This window comes from Nomascus leucogenys, chromosome 9 (assembly GCF_006542625.1).
Source record: "Nomascus leucogenys isolate Asia chromosome 9, Asia_NLE_v1, whole genome shotgun sequence".
Lineage (NCBI taxonomy): Eukaryota > Metazoa > Chordata > Mammalia > Primates > Hylobatidae > Nomascus > Nomascus leucogenys.
In genome coordinates, this window is record NC_044389.1 from 19,180,624 (window position 1) to 19,203,302 (window position 22,679).

General features: G+C 36.8%; 1 protein-coding gene across 2 annotated transcripts in view; it reads right to left on the reverse strand.

Annotated features, from left to right (window-relative positions):
- Positions 1–22,679, reverse strand: part of CFH (complement factor H) — a 94,229-nt gene that overhangs the window by 23,939 nt on the left and 47,611 nt on the right. The window contains exons 10-11 of one of the 2 annotated variants that reach the window (XM_003264501.4): positions 10,196–10,378; positions 8,091–8,267 (exon numbers count right to left, since the gene is read on the reverse strand). In XM_003264501.4, coding sequence (XP_003264549.1) covers positions 8,091–8,267; positions 10,196–10,378 — 360 coding nt within the window. Of the gene's footprint in view, positions 1–8,090; positions 8,268–10,195; positions 10,379–22,358; positions 22,610–22,679 lie in introns of those variants that run through there. The other variant, XM_003264502.4, reaches the window with a different exon arrangement.

Consider the following 22,679-nt stretch of genomic DNA (forward strand, 5'->3'; position numbering starts at 1 on the left):
AGCATATGCTCATCTGCTTCCCCTGCAGCTGGCTCTTAACTGTCCGCGCCACCTACTGTCCTGAATGTTGAACTGCACAGCCCAGTGCAAAATGCGGACACTAGGGCATGTTGCAGGAGAACAAGGTTAGTTTTCTGCGAAGTCCTCCATACCAGTCCTTCAGGAGGCAGTAAGCCTCGTCATATACCCAGTACATAACTACTACAACCAGCAAGAAAGCCATCATACAAAAGTTATCTCTAACCAATGTACTCAGAGTCTTTACCACTGAAAGAACCCAGAACCTAAATCGAATAGCCCTATACAACATACATCATAGTTATATTCTCAAAGGGGAAAAAAAAATCCTGTCTGTTGGAAACTGGACTCAAAAATAAGAAGAGATAGTTCATCTGGATGAGAAGAAACCACTGAAACATTTCTGGAAGTATGATTTAAAACAGCGTATTACAACACTCGCAAAGGATCACACTAACTCTTCAGCAATAAGTCCTAACCAAAATAAAATCTTTGAAATACCAAAGAATTTAAAATATTTATTTTAAAGTAGCTAAATGGAGTCCAAGAGAAAGTTGAAAAGCAACACAAAGAAATTAGAAAAAAACTCAGGATATGAATGAAAAATGTACTAAAAATATTTTTAAGAAACAAATAGAACTTATGGAAATGAAAAATTCATTGAAGAATTACAAAATACAGTTGAAAGATTTAATTACAGACTATATTAAGCAGAAAAACTTGCTCTCTGAGAGCATGAAGACAGATCTTTCCAATTAACCCTGTCAGTCAAAAATAAAGAGCAAATAACTTTTCTTAATGAGCAAAGGTTTTGAGAAAAATGACGTTCTAAAAAATGAGAAAACTTAAGAGTTACAGATATTCTTGAGGGAGAAGAAAAAGCTAAAAAAACCTTTTTCAGGAAAATTTATCTCCTCTTGCCCTCTTGCTAGAGATATAGACATCCCTATACAAGAGGATCAGATAACACCAGGAAGATGCATTGCGAGATGAACTTCTACAAACGTATAGTCATCAGGCTATCTAAAGTCAATGTGAACGGGAAAAATTATAAAATCAGCAAGAGAAAAGCATCTAATCAAGTATAAAGGAAATCTCATAAGACTAACAGTGGACTTCTCAGCAGAAACTACAAGCCAGAAGATATTGGTGTCCTATTTTCAGAGTTCTTAAAGAAAGATTATTTCATATTTATTGAAAAAACATATATTAGAGATATATTTTGTATTTTGCTAAACTAAACTTCATAAATGAAGAATATATAAAGTCTTTCCAAAACAAGCTAATACTAAGGGAGTTCATCACCACTAGAAATCCACTTTAGGAATTCACCCCACAAGAAATGGTCCAGGGAGTCCTGAACATGGATATAGATGGTCAATACTCACCATCATAAAGACATGCAAAAGTACAAAACTCACAGGTCTTATTAAAAAATTACACAGTTAAGACTACAAACCAGCTAGGTAACAACTAACATGACAAGAATAAAACCTCACATGACAATATTAACTTTTAACATAAATAGATTAAATGTTCCACTTAAAAGATGTAGATTTGTGGACCAAATTTGGAAAACAGAAACCAACCACATGCTGCTCACAAGAAACCCACCTAACTTAGAGAAACCTATAAAAACTCATGGTAAAGGTATGGAGACAGATATTTTGAACAATAGAAACAAAAAACATTTGGTATAGTTATATTTATATATAAAAAAGACTTTAAATCAACAAGAGAAAAAAAGACAAAAAAGTTCATTATATAATGATAAAGGAAGCAAGAAGATATAAAAGTTCTAAATACATACGCACTCAAAACCTCAGCACTCAGATTCATAAATGAAATACTACTAGAGCTAAGTAGAAAGATAAACAGCAATATAATGAGGCGAGCAACCTCCACACCCCCAATGACTGTATTAGACAGATTGCCGGGACAAAAAAATAAACAAAGAAACCTTATACTTAAATTGGACTCTAGAACAAATGGACCTAACAGACATTTTAACGACCTTCCGCCCAACAACCTCAGAATATATGTTTTTCTCACCTGTGCATGGAACATTCTCCAAAATAGACCATATGCTAGGCTACAGCAGCAAAGCAAGTCCCCAAAATTTTAAAGCTTAGAAATAATATCAAGTATCTTATCAGAACATGGTGAAATATAACTATAAATCAACATCATAAAGAGTTTTCAAAACTATCCATATACATGAAAATTAAATGACCTACTTCTAGGTGATTTTGAATTAAACTAAAAATCTTCTGCACAGCAAACGAAATAATAAACAGAGTAAACAGACAAACTCAGAATGGAAGAAAATATTTGCAAACTATGAATCTGAAAAAGGACTAATATCCAGAATCTACAAAGAACTGAAACAACTCAACAAGAAAAAAATAATAATAATAATCCCATGAAAAAGTGGACAAAGGATATGAAGAGACATTTTGCAAGAGAAGACACGAAAATGACCAAGAAATATGAAAAAAACTCAATATCACTAATCATCAGAGAAATGTGAATTAAAAAAATGAGTTATCATCTTACATTAGACACAGTGGCCACTGTCAAATAGTCAAAAAATAATAAATGTTGGTGACAGCGAGGAGAAAGAAGAATGCTTATACGCTGTTGGTGGGAATGTAAATTAGTACAACCTCTATGGAAAACAGAATGGACATTTCCCAAAGAACTAAAAACAGAACTACCATTTCATCCAACAATCCCACTACTGTGTATCTACCCAAAGGAAATCAATTATTATATCAAAATGATACTCAGACTCATATGTTTATAGCCTCACTACTCACAGTAGCAATAATATGGAATCAAACTAATTGTCCACCAACAGATGATTGGATAAAGAATATGTGGTATAGCTATATGCCATAGAATACTACTCAGCCAAAAAAAAAAAAAAAAAAAAAAGAAAAAAAGAATAAAATCAGGCCTTCAGAAGCAACATGTATAAAATTAGAGGCCATTATTTTAGGTGAAATAATTCAGATTCAGAAAGTAAAATCCCACGTATTGTCACTTATAAGTGAGAGCTAAATAATGTGTACATAAGGACAGAGAGTGCTGAGTAATAGACATTGGAGACTCAGAAATGTGGCAGGATAGCAGGAGGGTGAGGAATAAGAAATTACCTAATGGGTGCAATGTTCACTATTTGGGTGATGAATACACTAAAAGTACAAACTTCACCGCTATGCAATATATCCATGCAACAAAACTGCATTTGGACCGTCTAAACGTATAAAACATAGAAATTAAAATTTTAAAAATAAAAGAACACATCATAAAACACCATGGAAATATCTTAAGAAGTTAAATTTATAATAGAACTGGGGAGGATCCCGAGAATAATGATGATATAATATCTGTCATTGCAGAGTCAAGGATAACTTTATTTAACTGAAACTAAACAACCTCAAATGATTTCCAGTTTCATCATGTTTATAATTCTTGATGACTGACATATACATCACAAAAAGGTAAATTCTCATCAAAGATTTATCAGTGAAGATGTATGCACTAAGAAATTAATTAAAATTGGTATTTTTGTTTAATGTAATCAAGGAAAAAGAACCCAAAATAGCATTTCTAATATATGTTAAGTTAGAAAAAATATAAAAAACACATAATTAATATATTACAAATAAAGAAAACAAACCAAGATATATTTTCAAGGTCACATGGAAAGGCAAATTCTAGGTATCCTGAATATTTATGTTAACATAACAATTTTTGTTATATGTACTATTTATATCAATGTTTAATAAATTTGATAATTATTCTGATTCAAATAAGAAATGTGTAAAATTCTCTCTTATATGTTTATAATTTTTAAAAATCAGCAACATTACTAAATATTATCCAAAATATTATTTTTCTTATACAGAATCCTCCTTTCTTGCTAATTTAGAAAAGTACAAGCTAGAATTCACTAATTAGAATCAAACTAAAAAGAACATCATAACCGGCCAGGCGCGGTGGCTCACGCTTGTAATCCCAGCAGTTTGGGAGGCCGAGGCGGGCGGATCATGAGGTCAGGAGATAGAGACCACGGTGAAACCCCGTCTCTACTAAAAATACAAAAAATTAGCCGGGCGTGGTGGCAGGCGCCTGTAGTCCCAGCTACTCAGAGAGGCTGAGGCAGGAGAATGGCGTGGACCTGGGAGGCGGAGCTTGCAGTGAGCCCAGATTGCGCCACTGCACTCCAGCCTGGGCGACAGAGCGAGACTCTGTCCCAAAAAAAAAAAAAAAAAAAAATTACATCATAACCTCAATTATTAAAATACAACTAAAAAATTAGATTTAAAATTATTCTTAAAAGTAATGTCATAAAATAATAACTACAGAAATTTGCTTTTGTGTTTGTTTTAACGAGTTTTGCAGATTGAGAAAATCACACTTGAATGAGAATCACTGAGATTTCTCTCCTAAAAGTCTATACCAATCTTCTACATAGCAATTCTTTTTTTTTTTGTATGTGTGTTTGTTTACATATTTTGTGCTAATTTTATATAAATTCTCTCTGTAGTAATACTGTGAAAAGCATTATTTTAAAAAGAAAACTTAAGATCTTGATTATTGGGTATTATTCAAATGCTGTATTTATATAAAGGTAATAACTTACTAAACGTGATTTAGAGAAGAATGTGAATGGACACTCCATGAATTAGAAATACTTTTCTTCATCTAAAACTCAAAACCCTGAGTCCTAGTACTAGATATGTGAAATGTTAATATGAATTTTTAACTCTGAGATACATACTCCTTATTTAGCTTATGTGCTCTGTAATAAGAATTCCGTGGAAAACTTTCCACAAAGAAGAGACCTCCTAGGACACTTGAAATATACTCAGATATCTGTCAATCCGCATGCAGTTTTCTGTTACATGGCTGAGAGAAGAATATTTGAAAAGAATACTAAGCTGGTATTTCTTCGTTTAATGTTTGGAGGCCTGTATTATACTAGCAAATTCCTAGTTTTGTGTTCAAATGATCCTAAGTCTTTGTACAATTTGCAATAGAAAGACATTTTCTACATCAGCTTCTGCTGCTATGTCCGCCACTCCAACTTTCTCTCCTTCCGGTTTTCATTTCATGTCTGGTGATTGGAAAGACTATTGAAGTAATCTATTCACAATTTTGTGTTCTTTTTTGAAGAAGACCCCTCAAAATTGTAAAAGCTTCTGGCTTCATAAAACCTAAATTTACCTATCATCACAGAAAAGAAATTTATGATTCTCTTAAATTAAGTCTTCCCCTTTCAATTACAACAAAACTCAAACTCTTTATGGTCCATGCCTACTCTTCCAATGTTATCAAATGTCTCTCTCCTCCACTAAATCCAGGATTCAGATTTTATGATCTTTGAATTTTATTAAAAAGGTCAAGTTCTTTGCTGCCTCAGCTGTTGCACATACCCTTCTCACTGTAATGAATGACTTTCAACCATTCTTTGCATAGATGACTTCCTATGTGAAACAGATCTCCAGTTCCTTCCCTCCTATTTTCTATCTCAATTATTGGATTTTCTATTTCTCTGAACACAGTGATCCATAAAATATATTTAAAATATTTTTATTACTTGGATATTTGGCTTATTTCTTTTTTGTTTTCCACTCTCTTATATTAGAATAAAATCTCTGGATAGGTAGACCTGTGCTTGTGTTTTCACCATTTTCTCCTGTCCTATGATAGGTGTTTACAACAGCTGGAATGAGTCAAATTTAACTGGACCTTTGACACTGCTTTTCATCTACAATGTACTCATTCTCTTTCTCAGCTGCGACTATTTCAAAACGTTTCTGTTCTACCTAGTACTCTTCCTCCTCCTTCGCCCACACACTATTCAATCTCAGATGACCATGTCTCATACTTCAAAACAGAATCCATCAGCTTCTACCATTTTCCAACGTTACTGCTTATTTTCCTTCCCATCTCCTGTCACAAAGTTGTAAGCAGACCTGTTGTCACCTGTCACAAGGTTGTAAGCAGTCCTGTTGCCACCAAAGCACAATACCTCCACAGTAGCTGTGAATCCCTTCCCCTCGCATTTTCTCAGGGCAACTATGTAAGTCATGTGTTCAGCCTTTGCAGCTCCCCTTTTGCTGTATCTGCTCTGGTGTCTTACATCTTTTTTTTTTTAAATTCTCCCTTCAGTGCACAACTTTCCTCAAGCAATATTCTGATCTTCCTATTTGATTCAAAGCCAGAATCTTGAAAGACTTATGTCCACAGTCTGTATTGAATGTCTTGCTCATTATTTTTATTGGCAGATTCTATGTAGGGTCTGTCTCTTCTACTCTATTAAAAACCATTTTTGTTACACTTGTCACTGGCCTGTACCTTACCTAATCCATCACAATTTCTGAACAGAACATAGTAACTAAATTAGAAATATTTGTCACTTTGATAATGATAAGAAGGTAATTAAATTACAACTTCTTTGACTTTATTATATAAGGCACTATGGCAATAAACATTTATAAATATTTTAGTCTGCTAACCAACATGATCCTTTGAAATATTAGAACTGTTTGTAAATATTGTGACATTTTACCAGCAAGAAAGAGTCAACAAAGCTTCAAATAGACTTGCTGTGTTGACCAAAGATACATGCCTAGCAAGTAGTGGAATTAGAATTCAGACAGGATGACTTATTAAGCAATCTGTTACACTCCCTTTTCATTAATAATTTCCTTATTTTTATGTCTATGGCAACATTCTAGATTTTTTCTCCTGTTTCTCTGGGTCCTCCTTTTTTCCCCATTTTCTTTACTATCTGTTCCTCTTTTGTCTTATATGTAAATGTGGTAATGTTTCAGGGCTTCATCTTGAGCTCTTTGCTCTTTTCATTCGGTATTCTTATCCAATTTAGTGTCATCATTTATATGATGATACTCCGAAATGCATATCTCCTCTCTAGATGCATATCCAACTCCGCAGTTCACATAACCAGTTTTGATTTTCCATTGGTGACTCAATTATAATGTGTCCAAGTCAAAAGTTGCAACAGCCCTCTCAAAATGCTTTCTATCCAGTCAGTATCATTTTACAAAATGGTATTGCCATTTACCTACATACTTGTGAGAAAACAATTAAAAACAAACATGTCAGTCCCTTGATCTCACTCTTTTTCACACCCAGCATTTAGTAACATCACCTGTACTTTTCATCACCAAAATGTTTTCCAAATCAGCTTTCTGCTCTGCACCTCCCCTATCATCAATCTCTCTCAGTCCCCACACTTTCTCACCCTACCTGGACTCATTGTGTCGCCTCTTGCCTACAACAAGTACAGCATCCAGGAAAACAATCCAACAAAACTAGAAATCAAATTATACCATTCCTTTTCTTAAAACTCTTTTATGGGTTTTCATTAGTCATAAAATGAATCCAAATGATATGATGCCCTGAGCTGATCTGGATAATTGTTTCCTTGCCTCCCATCTAGCCTCAGCAGGCTAGACTCTGCTTTACCACCTTGAAATATATTGTTTTGTTTTTACAGCTTTGCACATATTTTTCTTTGCCTTGGAACACTCTGCATATACTTGTTTTCCCAGAGAGTCCATTCTTCTTCTAACCCTGAAAAATAGATGGCTGATTGGGAAACATAAATGAGATTCATGTAATGGTCTTCAGAACTTGTCAAATTTAGAAAATAAAGAACTACACTCAGAAAGTACAGAAATTAACACACAAGATAGAAGATGTAAAGTAGAAAGTAAAAAAACAAATTAGCTGAGGAAGTTGTAACCAACTATAATTTTGGTAATGAGTGCTAGGTTCTAAATAATTTGGAATCTTTTATTTAGGGTAACAAAAGCAATTATACTATAATCACAAATCTGGAAGGTAATATTAATTTAATGCAGCATTTTAGAGATATTTTCAAAACTCCCTTCTTTTCCCCGGTGTCAAATCAGGAGATACCTTGATTTTAATCAACATTCCTTAACAATTCCTCTACATAATTCAAATTTTTAAAATTGGAACACAGATTTATTTTCATTTTGAAAATGAATTTCTGAACAACTAGTACTTACCATAACATATGGGTAAATCAGACCAACCATTGTAACCACACACTATGGAACCAGTGGTGCTTCCATTTGTGCTTTCATAACCATCATGGCATTCATAGTCCAATATGTCATTCAGCTTAAACCATGTGATGTCATTTTTAGCTCTGGCATTCATAAATACTGGCATATCACAAGATTCTAGTGCATAAAAAATTTAGAATGTCATTTCTAATATCATCTAATAAACAATCTGAGTATTTCCCATTCTAAGAAGAAACAGCTTTATTGATTAGATATACTAATAAATAAGTACTGTACAAAAATAATCTATGACTGGTGAGAATTTATTGTCATAAAATAGTTGCCAAAAGTGAAAGTCTATGTTTCTACACAACATTTTTTTCATTGCTTAAGCCCCAAAATATATTTTAAAAACATTTTTCTTAATTCATTTATACTAAAGCATTTATGACAATGCTAGTAATAAAACAGGCCACTACAGGTGTACATTACTTTTTTAAAGAAAATCATAAAAGAATTTTGTAAATTAAGAGTCCAGACTAATTCGTAGTTGAGACATATGTAAAAAGGAAAAAAATGATTGAAAAGATGAATTCCTATGTTATACAAGACATTTTCTCTTTAATAATAAGAAAATCTTAAAAAGAATAATTAATAAAAATTTAGTATAAAATGAGCTTTTTTATGAGGACTAACATTTTTTGTAAACTAGACCTCATATTAAGCACAGACATTAAAAAAATGAAAACAGTATACATGAATATCTTAAATATTCACTTCACTTAACATGAGTATATTAAATATTACTTCAAATATATTACTGAGAGGCAGGAGGATCATTTGAGATTAGGAGTTCGAGACCAGCCTGGCTAACATGGCAAAACCCTGTCTCAACTAAAAATACAAAAATTAGGCGGGCATGATGGCGGGTGCCTGTAATCCCAGCTATCCAGGAGGCCGAGCTAGGAGAATCGCTTGAACATGAAAATGGAGGTTGCAGTGAGCCAAGATCATGCCACTGCACTCCAGCCTGGATGACGACAGAGCAAGACTCCATCTCTCTCTCTCTCTCTCTCTCTCTGTCTCTCTCTCTCTATATATATATATATAAAATGTATATATAGCTATATGTATATATATCTCTATACATAGAGATATATATACACACATATACATATACATATATACATGTATATATATACATATATACATACATATATATGTATACACAGATATACATATATATCTAAATGTATATATATATCTCTATATATAGATATATACACACATATACATATACATATATACATATATGCATACATATATATGTATACACACATATACATATATATCCATATGTGTATATATATCTCTCTATATATAGATATATATATGTATACACACACACACACACATATATATATATATATTACTGAGTGGTTTTGCAAAAAATAAGACAAATTGAGCCAATTGTTCCTAGAAAATTTTCGTAAATATCTGGATAGTGTGGCAGGGAAATCTTCATAAATATCTAGATAGTGTGGTAGGGAAATCATGCAATAGAGCGGAAATTGGTACCATCTAGGAATATTTTGTCTCTCTACTACCTAAATATTTATGAAAAATTTCTAAGAGGGAAGATATTCAGTATTAGACATATCCTACAGTGTCAAATCTACAAATTATAGAGTTTAAATTATTTTGATATTATGCACTATGCATCCATATCTTCAATAAAAACATTACTTTTACATCTAGGAGTAAAGACTTTGATGTAAAAGGCTAATCATATAAAACAGATATATATATAACAGTCATAAAGCTCTCAGCTAAAGCAAAATCAATTTAAACCAGAATACACATAAAGCTCCCTAACTTGTTTCTGTAACACAGAATGCTTTAGAGTAAGAAAAGCCTGAATGGAAAGACAGACTAATATTTGAGTAATTAATGTGAAAAGGAAAAAAAATTGATGTTTGCTTTGTTCCTGTAGGTTTTTTTCTTTTCTTTTCAAATGAAATTATATCAGCCCCCACAAAAAGACTAAAGTTAGTAAACTTTTTGTATCATCTGGATAATCAATACAAACATAATAAATTACTCACTAATGCATGTGGGTTGAGCTGACCATCCATTTTTCCCACATGTAATTGATCCTGATGTTTCACCGTCTGCTGTTACATATCCTAGTTTGCATTGATATTTTACTTTTTTATTTAAGGCATATGTATACTGAGATTCAGAAATAAACCCATTCTCAATATCTATACTTGATTTGGAACACGTTTCTAAAAGGGAAGAGAATGAGAAAAAGATAAGCGTATGTTCAATAACCTTTTATAAGAATTTAAATAATATGTAAATATAAAAAATAATGAGTCATTTGTAACTGAAAACCTGGATAATCATAAGCATTCAAATACTTAAGTCAAGGAAAGTAAGTTCAGCTTTGCCGAAGACATTACATCAAGACTCTTCATCACTTTTTAAAACAAGGCTCTGTTTAAGACACTTACAATTATTTCTAAGAAATTATTGGAAGTCTGTTTGTCTAATGGATTTGGAATTCTATAGCATGTCAGAACTCAATAGATAATGAGTATTATTTCTTAGGACTTTTTAATCTTGCCTATTTTAGATCTTCTGGCAATTCCAAATCTCATTTAGCCAATTGGAGTATATGAGATCCCGTGATGATCTTAGAAAATCTGCCAAAATAATTGTCATAGCCTTTGGCTCCAAGAATTTGAAATGTCATTCTTATTGTGTGCTTCAAAGTAAATGGACATGTGGAGTTCAAAGAAGATGAGGAACAGATTTATTTATCTTGAAAGGCCAAAATGATGATTCCTCAAATTATGTAGAACTTAACTTGAAAGAGTGGAAGTTACTGCCTCTGTAAACTGATGATAGAAATTACTGTCGGTTCCTAGGTTGCTTCCCAGAACTCAGCTTCATTTATAAATAACTCATGGGTAAGGAGAGAATCAGAAGAGGAAACATTAAATATTTTGAATTGAATGATAATAAAAACATATTAAATAAAACTTGGTGAGATGACACTCAAGGAGTCCTCAGAGGGAAATTTATCATTATGTAGCTATAAAAGAAAAGAATAAAACTGAAAATAAATTATTATTTATAATAAATTATAACAAAGAAAGCAGACAAAATCCAGCATGAGTATAAATTTTGAAACAAATCCAAATACGAGCAGAAATCAAACAGAAAACAAACAGTAGAGACAATTTAAAAAGGTAAAAGGCCAGGCAAGAATAATCAAGTAAAACAGAGTTCTAGCCAAAAATAAGGAAATGGAACCAAATAGATGAAAGTAACATTTTCAGACATTGGAAAGCAGGGAGCAACTAGTTTCAGAGAAAAGGTCACAATGAGATGAGTTCCATCATCAAAGTGACTTTATGCTGGGAGAAATTTTCCAAACAGCAGCACGGAAAAGGAGAATTCAAGCAGAAAATGACACACTTGCTGAGTAGAAGAAACAAAACTCAGTGTTCCCAAAGAAGATGAGGTCACTAGAATCTGCAGGAAACAGAGTGAGAAAAGAAGAAACTGTGGAGTGAAAGGGCTCTACAAATTTCCACAGCAACTCCCTAGATTATTTGGCTGAATATTGACACTCTGGAGAGTTGAGTAAAACTCCGCAAGAATGGACCAAGGATACCTATCAGCTGAAGAACACTACCAGAGAACAAAAAAGTAAAGGATTCCCAAAGCACACACAACATGGGGAGATATTTAAATGAAATCAATCAGAGTAGAAAGACTCATTTGAACATCTAGGTCATTTAGTGGAGACATCAGAAGCAGCTTAATATTCTGAACAAATTATCTCTGGGGTTTACCGAGAGGCTAGAACTGGGACACAGTTCTAGCCTCCCTAAACCAGCTTTTTAAAAGCTTAAAAATAAGCCTTGAAAGAACTAAGTTGACCCATAACAAACTTAGACTTAAAAAAAATTAAAACAAGTAATCCTTGGAGTCTCACAGATGTACAGACTTGAGAAGTTCCAAAGCTGCTTCTCTTAGCCAAAATACAGAGTGGAGTTAAAAAAAAAATCCACATTTTGGCAATAATACTCTCTTCACACCTCCCTCCAAAAATCACAGTAAATCTTTTATGGAATACTCACCCTACTCCAGCCAAACACTGATTGATATACTACATATCAAAAGTTGTGAAATGGCACTAGAGCAGTAGGAAATAAATTGGTGTCATTAAATACCTGGGATAGAAAATGACGGTGTTCCACTTCAATAACCTTAGCCTCTACCATTAGATATTAGAAAAAGTAGAAAAAATTAATCTCAAAGTAAGCAGAAGAAATACTACAATAAAGATCAGAGATGAAATAATAAAGAAGTAAATATGTATTTAAACAAGGAAACCAAAAGCTTGTTATTTTAGATCTCTATAATTGAGAAACCTTTAGAGAGACTAAATCAGAAAAAAATGACACAAATTGCTTATAACAGCAATGACAGAAATGACATCGTTACGGTTTTTACATATATTAAAAGAAAAATAAAAAATATTCTGAATAATGCCATGTCAATAAATTCAAGAACTTGAATGAATTAAAAAATTACTGAAGCCACAAACTATCATAGCTCTCTCAAGAAGGATTAGGTAGCATTAATAAATTCTGTCTATTAAACAAATTGAATTTTTAGTTGAAGGATGAAATACAAAATATTTAGTTATAAATCTAGTAAAATACAGGATCTGTATGCTCAAAATCACACAAAAACTAGTGTAAGACCGTATGATCTTACTAAATCAAAGGATATATAATGTTCATGTACTGAAAAATTTAATACTATTACATATCAGTTCTCCCCAGATTCATCTATGAATGTGTCCCAGTTCTAGTGAATAACCAAGCACAATGTTTTGCACGTATGAACATGCTGATTCTAAAGTCATATGGAAAGGTAAAGGGGCTAAAATAGCTAAACAATTCTTCAAAAGATAACAGAAGTTGAACAACTCACATTACCAAATTTTAAGACTTAAAAAAAGCTACAGTGAGTAAAGGATCTCGTGATGCTGGTTAAAGGATAAACACGCAGAAGAATAGAAGAGAAAATGGTGTCCAGAAATAGACTCACATGCATGGATCGATCCTATAAATAGCTTCTATTCTATTTTAACACTATCAGGTTCACGTGTCCACTGTTTAGCAATAGACCAATACTCTGAGACAGTAGGGTTTGCAGCAAAGAAAGGCTTTAATCAACACAAGGGCACCAAACAAGGAGTTGGGAGGATTCTCAAGCCCCAGACCTGTTCTGAGAAGGGACTATGTGCAAGAGACCTTAAGGGGATCATGGAGGGTGAGGGGCTAGAAAATTTGGGTTGTCAATTGGTCAGGGTAAGGGGGATGAAGTCACCAGGATGTGGAACCTGCATTATTTCCTGAGTCAGCATTTTACTGGGCTCCTTAGACCAGCTGATGTTTGTGTGTGTGTGTGTGTGTGTGTGTGCGTGTGTGTGTGTTTGTTTTTTGTTTTTGAGACATGGTCTTGCTCTGTTGCCCAACTGGATTTCAGTAGCGTGATCTCAGCTCACTGCAACTTCTGCCTCCCAGGCTCAAGTGGTCCTCCCACCTCAGATCTCCTGAGCAGCTGGTACTACAGACCTGTGCCATAATGACTGGCTAATTTTTTAATTTTTTGTGAAAATAAGGTTTTGCCTAATTGACCAGTATGTTGGTAGGTTTTTTTTTTTCGTATGCAGAACCTAAAGGAGAAACTCATGCAGAAAGATTATCGTGTCACAATGTCTCAGATTTTATCTATAGAAAGGAAAAGGACCAAAAGGTCTTGTGACAAGGGCTTCTTTATCCTAGGGTAGTAATCACTGACCAGTTACAGAGAAGCAGGACAAATGGAAAGCTGACTTAGTGATTACTGCTGATTTTCCTGAAAGCATAGTTGAATTTTTCCCCCTTAATCAATTTTATATGACTTTCCTAGGGACAGTTTCAGTTCCTCCCAGGCTTGATCCCTTCTCAACCCTGAGGTGTAACGGCTAATATGGTATGAATCGGGCAATGGCCATTCTAGCTTCTTTTTGCTGACAAGGTGCACAGTGAGTCAGGATTAGAGGAATGAAATCGTCTTGTAACAACCTGCAAGTTGTTATACCCAGCTTAGGGTGCTGCATGAACATGTTAGTACTTCAGTCTATGGTTTTATTGTAATATTTAATTGAATAGCAGCCTGTGATGTAAATTATAAGCCCTATAAACAGAATTGTGAGCTTGAACTTTAAAAGCCCTTGAAAAATGGACTGGAAAACATGGAGTATGCAGGGGGAAAGCTCAAAAAACTAGTCAGACATAGGGTCTGTGGTAGAGACAAATGGTCTCCAGCGAGACTGCTGAAAGATTTTCTTTAGCTTGGTTTTTATTTTACCAGAAGCATTGATATAAGTACAACAGGTGGTATTGATCACTATACAGACTCCTCTCTGTAAAGCCAAGAGAAAATCAAGTGTAGTTCCGTTGTCAAGAACTATCTGGGCAAGTAAATTTGAAGAGTTTTCTCAGTCTTAATGTTCTTAGCAGCCTCTTTTGCAATTATTTCTGTGGTTGCCAATAAGTTTCTCATCATGTCCCAGTGAATGTATACTCCATAGCTAGGACTCGTGATGCCTAGAAGGCTCTGCCACCAGATATATTGATATACGCCTGGCAGTCCCTTTAGGAGTCTGTGGGAAAATGGGCAGAATCTTTTGTGATTAGGGTGGACTGAGAAGTATCTCAGTAAGTGAGAGCCCTCAATATACAGGTTATTGAGACACCAGTGGGCTTGTCCTAACAGAGGAGGGTCTGATCCTATGCCACAAATAAACATGTACCAAGGGGGTACACAGGTAAAGCCCTCAAGGGTGCATTTATTGATGGATTTTTTCATGGGGAATATAGACAAATGGAATTGAACTAGGGATTTTTTTTTTTTTTTTTTTTTTGAGACGGAGTCTCGCTCTGTCGCCCAGGTTGAAGTGCAGTGGCGCAATCTAGGCTCACTGCAAGCTCCGCCTCCCGGGTTCACGCCGTTCTGCTGCCTCAGCCTCCGGAGTAGCTGGGACTACAGGTGCTCGCCACCACGCCCGGCTAATTTTTTGTATTTTCAATAGAGACGGGGTTTCACCGTGTTAGCCAGGATGGTTTCGATACCCTGACCTCGTGATCCCCCCGCCTCGGTCTCCCAAAGTGCTGGGATTACAGGCGTGAGCCACCGCCCCCGGCAGAACTAGGGATCTTTTTTTACAGGCTCCCCATAATTTGTGTGATATTCCCCACTGTAAATATTTTTGGCATAGTAAGGAGAAACTTTTAGTTTTATTTCCCTTCTCCTAGCTGCGTTTGTCTGCCCAGTATGCCATGGGGCATGGAGGGCCTATGTAATGGAATGACTTTCCATTTATGATAGGCAGAGAGAGATCGACACATGGGGTGGTGATTTCTTGGTGTACTATTACTTGGACCTGGAAAGTAGCCATGGAAAGACGCTGGTGCAGATAGGTAGTCGTATTTGGGACATCCAGAAAGTCAGTGACAAGTATGACTAACAGAAAATGCTTATTTTGAATAGTTTGGGGGGAGTTACTGACAGATCCAACATTCTCATAAGTTTCTTCTAGTGGCAATACCTTGAAACAGTTGAACTACAGTGTTGCTGTGCCTGTCTCGGCATTGTAGTAACAGGAGAGGTATAATTAGAAGTTTTAAAACAAGGTGACCATTTCTAAATTTTAGAATGTCCACATAATGAGTGGCAGGAGACTATGTTAGCATGGCATAGAATGCCTAGAAAATCTATAAGTGTAACAATTGTAATGACCAAGGCAATTATGAAGTAATATCTATAACGGTAGCAATTGTAATGATCTAGGCAATTATAATGACCAAGTAAATATATGGCTTAAGCATTCAGTAAGGCAGGGAATAGACAGGAAAGTATCTCACCTTTTTATATAAAATAATTATAATAAAAATTCCTATTATGCTCAAAGTAACTATTGTAGTAGTCAAGAGGACGTATGTTTTGTCTAATTTCATTAAAGTTACTTATCTGATATTTTTCCTCAAAAGATATTTGAGGCCCATCAAAGATTTACTTATCCATTCAGATAGGGTTGAGACAGTCTCTGAAGTCGAAGTGGCCTCTCTACATTTCTTGATAGGACAAGAATCTGGCGGGGTGGGTTTTATATGGCTGTGGTGAATCCAGGGTCTAAGTCATTCAAGCTGAACAGAGGAATGAGTCACCAGTCATACTTTGCATGGCCTCTTTCACTGTGTTTTCAAGTGGTCCCCAGGATGTTGACTTTTCCTGGTCTTGAGCAGAATCCAGTCTCTGGGTTGGATGCGATGCAAGAGAATGTCAGTTGGATACCACAATCTGCTGGAACCACAAACTTGTGAATAGCAGATAAAGTACAACCTAAAGATTGTGTATATTTGATAATATCTAATTTATTTATATGTGTTATTGTCATTCCTTAGTCTGAGAAGATAACAGAAGAATGATCTCCCATGTAAAATTTTTAAAGGGCTTAATTTAGGCCCACTTTTAGGGACCACCCTTACTCTGAGCAGGGCAATGGACAGAATGTTATTCCAGGTTGTTAGTTTCTTGGCAAATCTTAGCTAAAGTTTGTTTTGTTTTTTATGGTATGATTTATCTTTTGAGTTTTTTCAGTAGACTTCAGTCTGCAGGCTGTATGAAGATTCCAGATTATGCTGAGGGCCTGGAATATATGGTGTCCTAGGCTACAGAAGTTGCACTATGGTCACACCGGATGGAGACAGGCCACCTAAACCGGAGATTAATCTTCTCTACCAAGGCTCTCATAACCTCAGACATTCTCTTTGTCTTGCAGGGGAATGCTTTTGTTTATCTTGAAAATATATCTAAAAATACAAGCAAGTATTTAAAATTTCCTGCTACCCTTGGCATCACGGTAAAATCAATTTGCCAGTCCTCTATTAGCCCTGCACCTCTTGCTTGAATCCCTGGTACTGGGGGTGGAGGACCAGTCTTAAGATTGTTCTGGGCACAAAGTAGGTATTTTTAAATTATTTTTTGGATAGTCTTTAAGTGTGTCCCAAAGATGTAGTCCTGGATCAATTGAAGTGTGGCATGCCTGCCATACTGTGTGGTATCATGTATGTGTTTGATGATATCTGTCACAAGATACCTGGGCACCAGAACCTTTTCTTCCGTGTTACATATCCACTTATTTTGAGTTCTTTGATTGGAGTCAAAGCCTCAATCGAGTTCTCTCTTTACATCTTCTTCCATTAGGTAGGGATTTTAGGCTGAAGTTTATTTCAGGGATTAATGACATTAGGAAGGCTTTGGGCATTTTTATTCTCTGTTCACCTCTTTAGTGGCCTGCTCTGCCTAGTGATTTTTTTTTTCTTGCTACCACATTGTCCATCCACTGTGTCCATGGTAGTGTATTATAGCTACTTTCTTAGGTACCAAGACTGCCTTTAGTCAGGCTAAGATTTCTTTAGCATGCTTAATTGTTTTTCTTTTTTAATCATCAAAGGTTAAGAGCCCACTTTCTGTCCAAACAGCCCCATGAGCGTGGACAACAATAAGAACATACCTGGAATCAGAGTAATTTGTGACTCAGGAGTCTTTACCTAGTTGGGATGCCCTGATTAGGACTCTAAGTTCTGCCTTCTGTGCCGATGAACCCAGAGGGAGTGTCTCTGCATCTAGGATCTGTCACAGGGTTACCATAGCATACTCAGCCTTCTGTTGTCCGTGGTCCATAAAGCTGCTTTCCTCAGTGAATATTTCTAAGTCCAGGTTTTTAAAGGGAATTTTGGTCATGTCTGATTGAAGAGAACACACTTGCTCAATAATTTATATGCAATCATGTATAGGTTTATTTAGCAGGATTTAGAGTAGAAACGGCTCTCAAAGTAACACTAGGATTATCCAGGAGGATGACCTGATACCTATTCAGTCTTCTAGAAGTAAGTCAGTAGCTCCACTTCTGTTCCAACAAACAGCATACACAGTGTGTACTGTGCTAGATTAACCCAAAATGAACTCTTCTGCCTCCTGGAAGATCACAAGTGGTGCCAGTGGCTCAGAGACAAGAAGTCCAACCCATCATAACAATGTCCAGCTGTTTTGAAAAGTGGGCTACAGGCCTCATGATATTCCCCAAGTCTTAGGTTACTACTCCTAAACCCACTCCTTCTCTCTCATGTATGAACAAATCAAATGGCTTTCTTAGTTCAGGGAGTCTCAGTAGCCAGATCCATTACTAATTTTTACTTAATGGTTAGAAAGGCCTTTTGACATTCCTTGTCCATTCTAGACGTCAAGTGTCTGGTCTTAGGGCTTCATAGAGACATTTTGCTATAAGCCCAAAATAAGAAAATGAAATATGGCAACATTCAGCCATACATAAAAATCCCTCACAGCTGCTGCCATGTCCTGAGTCTGGCCACCCTGACAAGAGCTTCCCTCCCGTCCAAAAGCAGATTACTCTGTTCCTGAGAAATTTCAAACCTAAGATATATAATTGAGTGTTTCAATATTTGTGATTTCTTTTCTTGGATACTTTGGATCCCCACCCAGACAAAAAAAAAAATATAAAGCCAGTATAATATTCTGGTCAATTTGCCTTAGTTGTGCTGGCTACTAATATGCCATCAACATATATAAGCAAAGTCTCATTTTTCAACTGGAAATCCCAACACTCCTTAGCATGTATTTCCCCCAGATGGTTAGTGAGTTTTTGAAGCCTTGAGGAAGCATCGCCCAGCAATACTATCATTTAGCTTTAGTGTCAGAGTCTTCCTATTCAAAGGCAAACACTTCATGGGACTCTGGACTCAGGGGAATACAGATGAAGGCATCCTTCAGAATCAAGACTGAACACCAGGACAACTCACTGGTTAAAGTCATGAATAATGTATAAGGATCAGGTACCACCAGATAAATGGCTTTGAAAATTTGGCTAGTAGCCCTCAAATCCTGTACAAACCAATATTCCTCAGTTCCATGTTTTTGTCCTGGCAAGACAGGTATGTTACATGGGAAACGAGGAATTCTTCCTGTATTGCAGGAAGGCCATTAGCAGAGGCTAAATGCATTGCTGTGCCTTTTCTCTCAAAGGATACTGCTTTAGATTTGGCAGCGCTACTCCTGCACAAAACTTGACTTGTACTGGAGATGCAGTTTTTGTTTTCCCTGGTCTCCCATCTGCCCATATTTCTGGACTAACCTTTTGGAGTATCTCTTCAGGGGTGCAAGCACTTTCAAGGATCTCCAGTTGTAATAATATGGCCTGCAGAGCACACGCTTGGTCTGAAGGCACCTGGATGTCCAATCGTCTCAGAGAAAAAGTAATCTTAGCATTTAGTTTGGTTAAGAGTACTGCCCTAACAGGCCGGGAGCAGTGGCTCACACCTGTAATCCCAGCTCCCAGCATTTTGGGAGGTCGAGGAGGGCAGATTACCTGATGTCAGGAGTTGAAGACCAGCCAGGCCAACATGGTGAAACCCTGTCTTTACTAAAAATACAAAAATTAGCTGGCCGTGGTGGCACACGTCTGTAATCCCAGCTACTTGGGAGGCTGAGACAGGAAAATTGCTTTAGCTCATGAGGTGGAGGTTTCAGTGAGCTGGAGGTTGCAGTGAGCCACGATCGTGCCACCACACTCCAGCCTGAGTGACAGGGCAAGACTCTGTCTCAAAACAAAACAAAACAACAACAAAAAAGGACGACTTTCCCCAACAAAGGGATGGGACATTCACGGATGTATAGAAAAACTCTGTCTTTTTTTCTTTTTTTTTTTTTTTTTTGACAGGGTGTTGCTCTGTCCCCCAGGCTGGAGTGCAGTGGCATGATCTTGGCTCACTGCAAGCTCTCCCAGATTCACGCCGTTCTCCTGCCTCAGCCTCCCGAGTAGCTGGGACTACAGGTGCCCACCACCATGCCCGACTAATTTTTTGTATTTTTAGTAGAGACGGGGTTTCACTGTGTTAGCCAGGATGGTCTCGATCTCCTGACCTTGTGATCTGCCCACCTCAGCCTCCCAAAGTGCTGGGATTACAGGAGTGAGCCACTGTGCCCAGCAAAAAACTCTGCTTTAAATGATCTTACTCTAGCTGACAATCCAAAATTTGGAGGAATGATCTCATCGGCATTCTTTCTGAGATTTCAGTCACCTTCATTATTTCTGAGGAAAGTTTAGACAACCAGATATTTAACACCAAATAGGGGGCACCATGTCTACTAGAAAGTCCAGAAGCTGAATTCTCACCATCATCAGGATCTCAAGCCCCATGTGGGAAATATGGAGGTTGTTGTCTGGGTCAGGAGAAGCCCCTAGGTGCTACCATTTCTGGTCTTTTACTTCATTATCTCTCTCAAGCTCCCCAGCTATCCCAGGCATTTGGTGGGCAGAAGGCTGATTCTGTTTCACATCAGGCTTTGTAAGTCATGGGCAATCTTCCTTTCAGTGTCCCCCCTGTTGCAGTAAGCACACTGCTTGGGACCTGCAATGGGATGTCCCTTTTTATTGGCTTTTGGGGGCCCAGGTGGTTCTACCATAGATGGAGTGTCTGATGACGGCTCTTGTTGTGGTCCAGGGACTACTAGGGTCAGAGCCACAGATAACAAGTCAGCTTGCCATTTTCATTATTCCTTGTGTTTTATTTTCCACTTTTTAAACTCGTGATCAGTAAATACATTAAAACAATCTTCACGAATTGAGACAAAAACATGTCCAATGCCTCAGCTATGTTTTGTAACTTTCTCTGAATATCTGGGGCACTTTGTTGGATAAACATCATGTTAGCTATCACTAAATTTTCTGGGGCTTCTGGGTCAATATCCATTTATTCTCTGAAAGCTTCAAAGACTTGTTCTAAGAATTCCAAAGCAACCCTCATTAGGCTCCTGCTTGACCATCCTGGACCTTACTGAGGCTCCTTTCTTGGACACTCCCTTGCAGAGGCTGATCAAAATGCAGTTTTGATAGTGTTCGAGGTTAGATCTATCTCCAGTGTTTAGATTCCATCCCAGGACCGAGGTGGGAACTGCAATCTGAGCAGCTGCCCTTACTGGATTACTGGGAGAGTCAGTGTGAATAAAATCAGTCTTTTCCTTAGCTTTTTCTAAAACCATTCTTTGTTTCTCTGAAGTCAACAAAATATTGAGCAAATTGGGGGTACCTGCTCAGGTAGGGTTCTGTGTAGCAAATACAGAGGAGAATAGATTCTCCATATGCTTTGGATTTTTTTTTTAATCCTGTTCCTTCCATAAACTTTAGATCTTCTCAATAAATAGGCATATTATTTTTCTAATTAGGTAGGTTGGAAGTGGAGAACAGAGAATAAACCAGGATAAATCCTATAGGCTGGCCTGTGGCAGCAACACCTCCTATAAGCAGTTGTTATGGGGAAACTGCCTCTAAGAACCAGAGTGACTCCCCGGCTAAATGGAGTTCCCTGTTGGGTATAAGAAGTGACACCCTGCCTAAATGGAGTCCCCTGTTCGGTTATAAGAAGCAGAGATCGTACCTGTTGCCCCGGACTTGTGACTTTTTGGTGGTGGGGACTCTGGAGAGGTGCCAGTAGTGCTGCTGCAGCTCCCCCATAAGGTGGAGGAGGGTGAGTCATAGGTTCCTTTAACTGAACCATCATAGCATCATCTTTTTCTTGTAAATCAGTACAAACAGTTTTTAATTTCTTGCTTTATCATTATTTTACCTTTTTCTACATTGTTCTACTTTTCTAAAGCAACATAAAACATTATACATAGGGGATTTCATCTCATTCCTCTTCCTTCTTACAAAACAAATCTAGCTACAGGATCGTACTGTAAGCATGAGGACAATGCAGTGGCCACTGTTCTCCGAAATCCAGTGGGTATTAAGGTTAAGTCATGTAAAAAAATAAGATAATCTTTTTTTGTTTCACGGAATGATAGACAAAGGCCTTTCAATTTTGGAAGATGCAGCCCATCAGGGTTGCATTATGGGTTACTGTGGGAGAACTAAGGGACAGCCCTTAGTTCCTGAGAGCTAAGAAGCTGCTAGGGCTTGTCTCTGGGTCTGCCCCAGTGGCAAGGGGGCACTAGGTGGTGAGTGAATGCCCTCAAGGAGAGTGACCTCTACCTGGCTTGCCACAAATAGTTACGAGATTGTGAGATTTGTATGCCTGCTGCACAGCAACAGAACAATACACTGAGACAGCGGGGTTTGCAGCAGAGAAAGAGTTTAATAATCTCAAAGCCACCAGCCCCATTGGGCTGCCCGGAGGAGCTGAGTTCGCATTTCCCATTCTGGCTGGAATAATTAACACGTAACAAAATGCAGATACTAGTCACCATACTCAGGACCCAAGTATTGACCTGGCAAGGCTCAAACTTGGTTCCATTGGCCCTTGTCATCTTTGATCCACTCAAGTTGGAGAGGGACGACCTTTGATCAGGAGTTCAGTGGGTAAAGCCTGGGAAAGATTGAAGAGCAGATAGTTACCCTGAGTTAGGCTTGCTAAGATTCCACTAGCAACTCCTTCA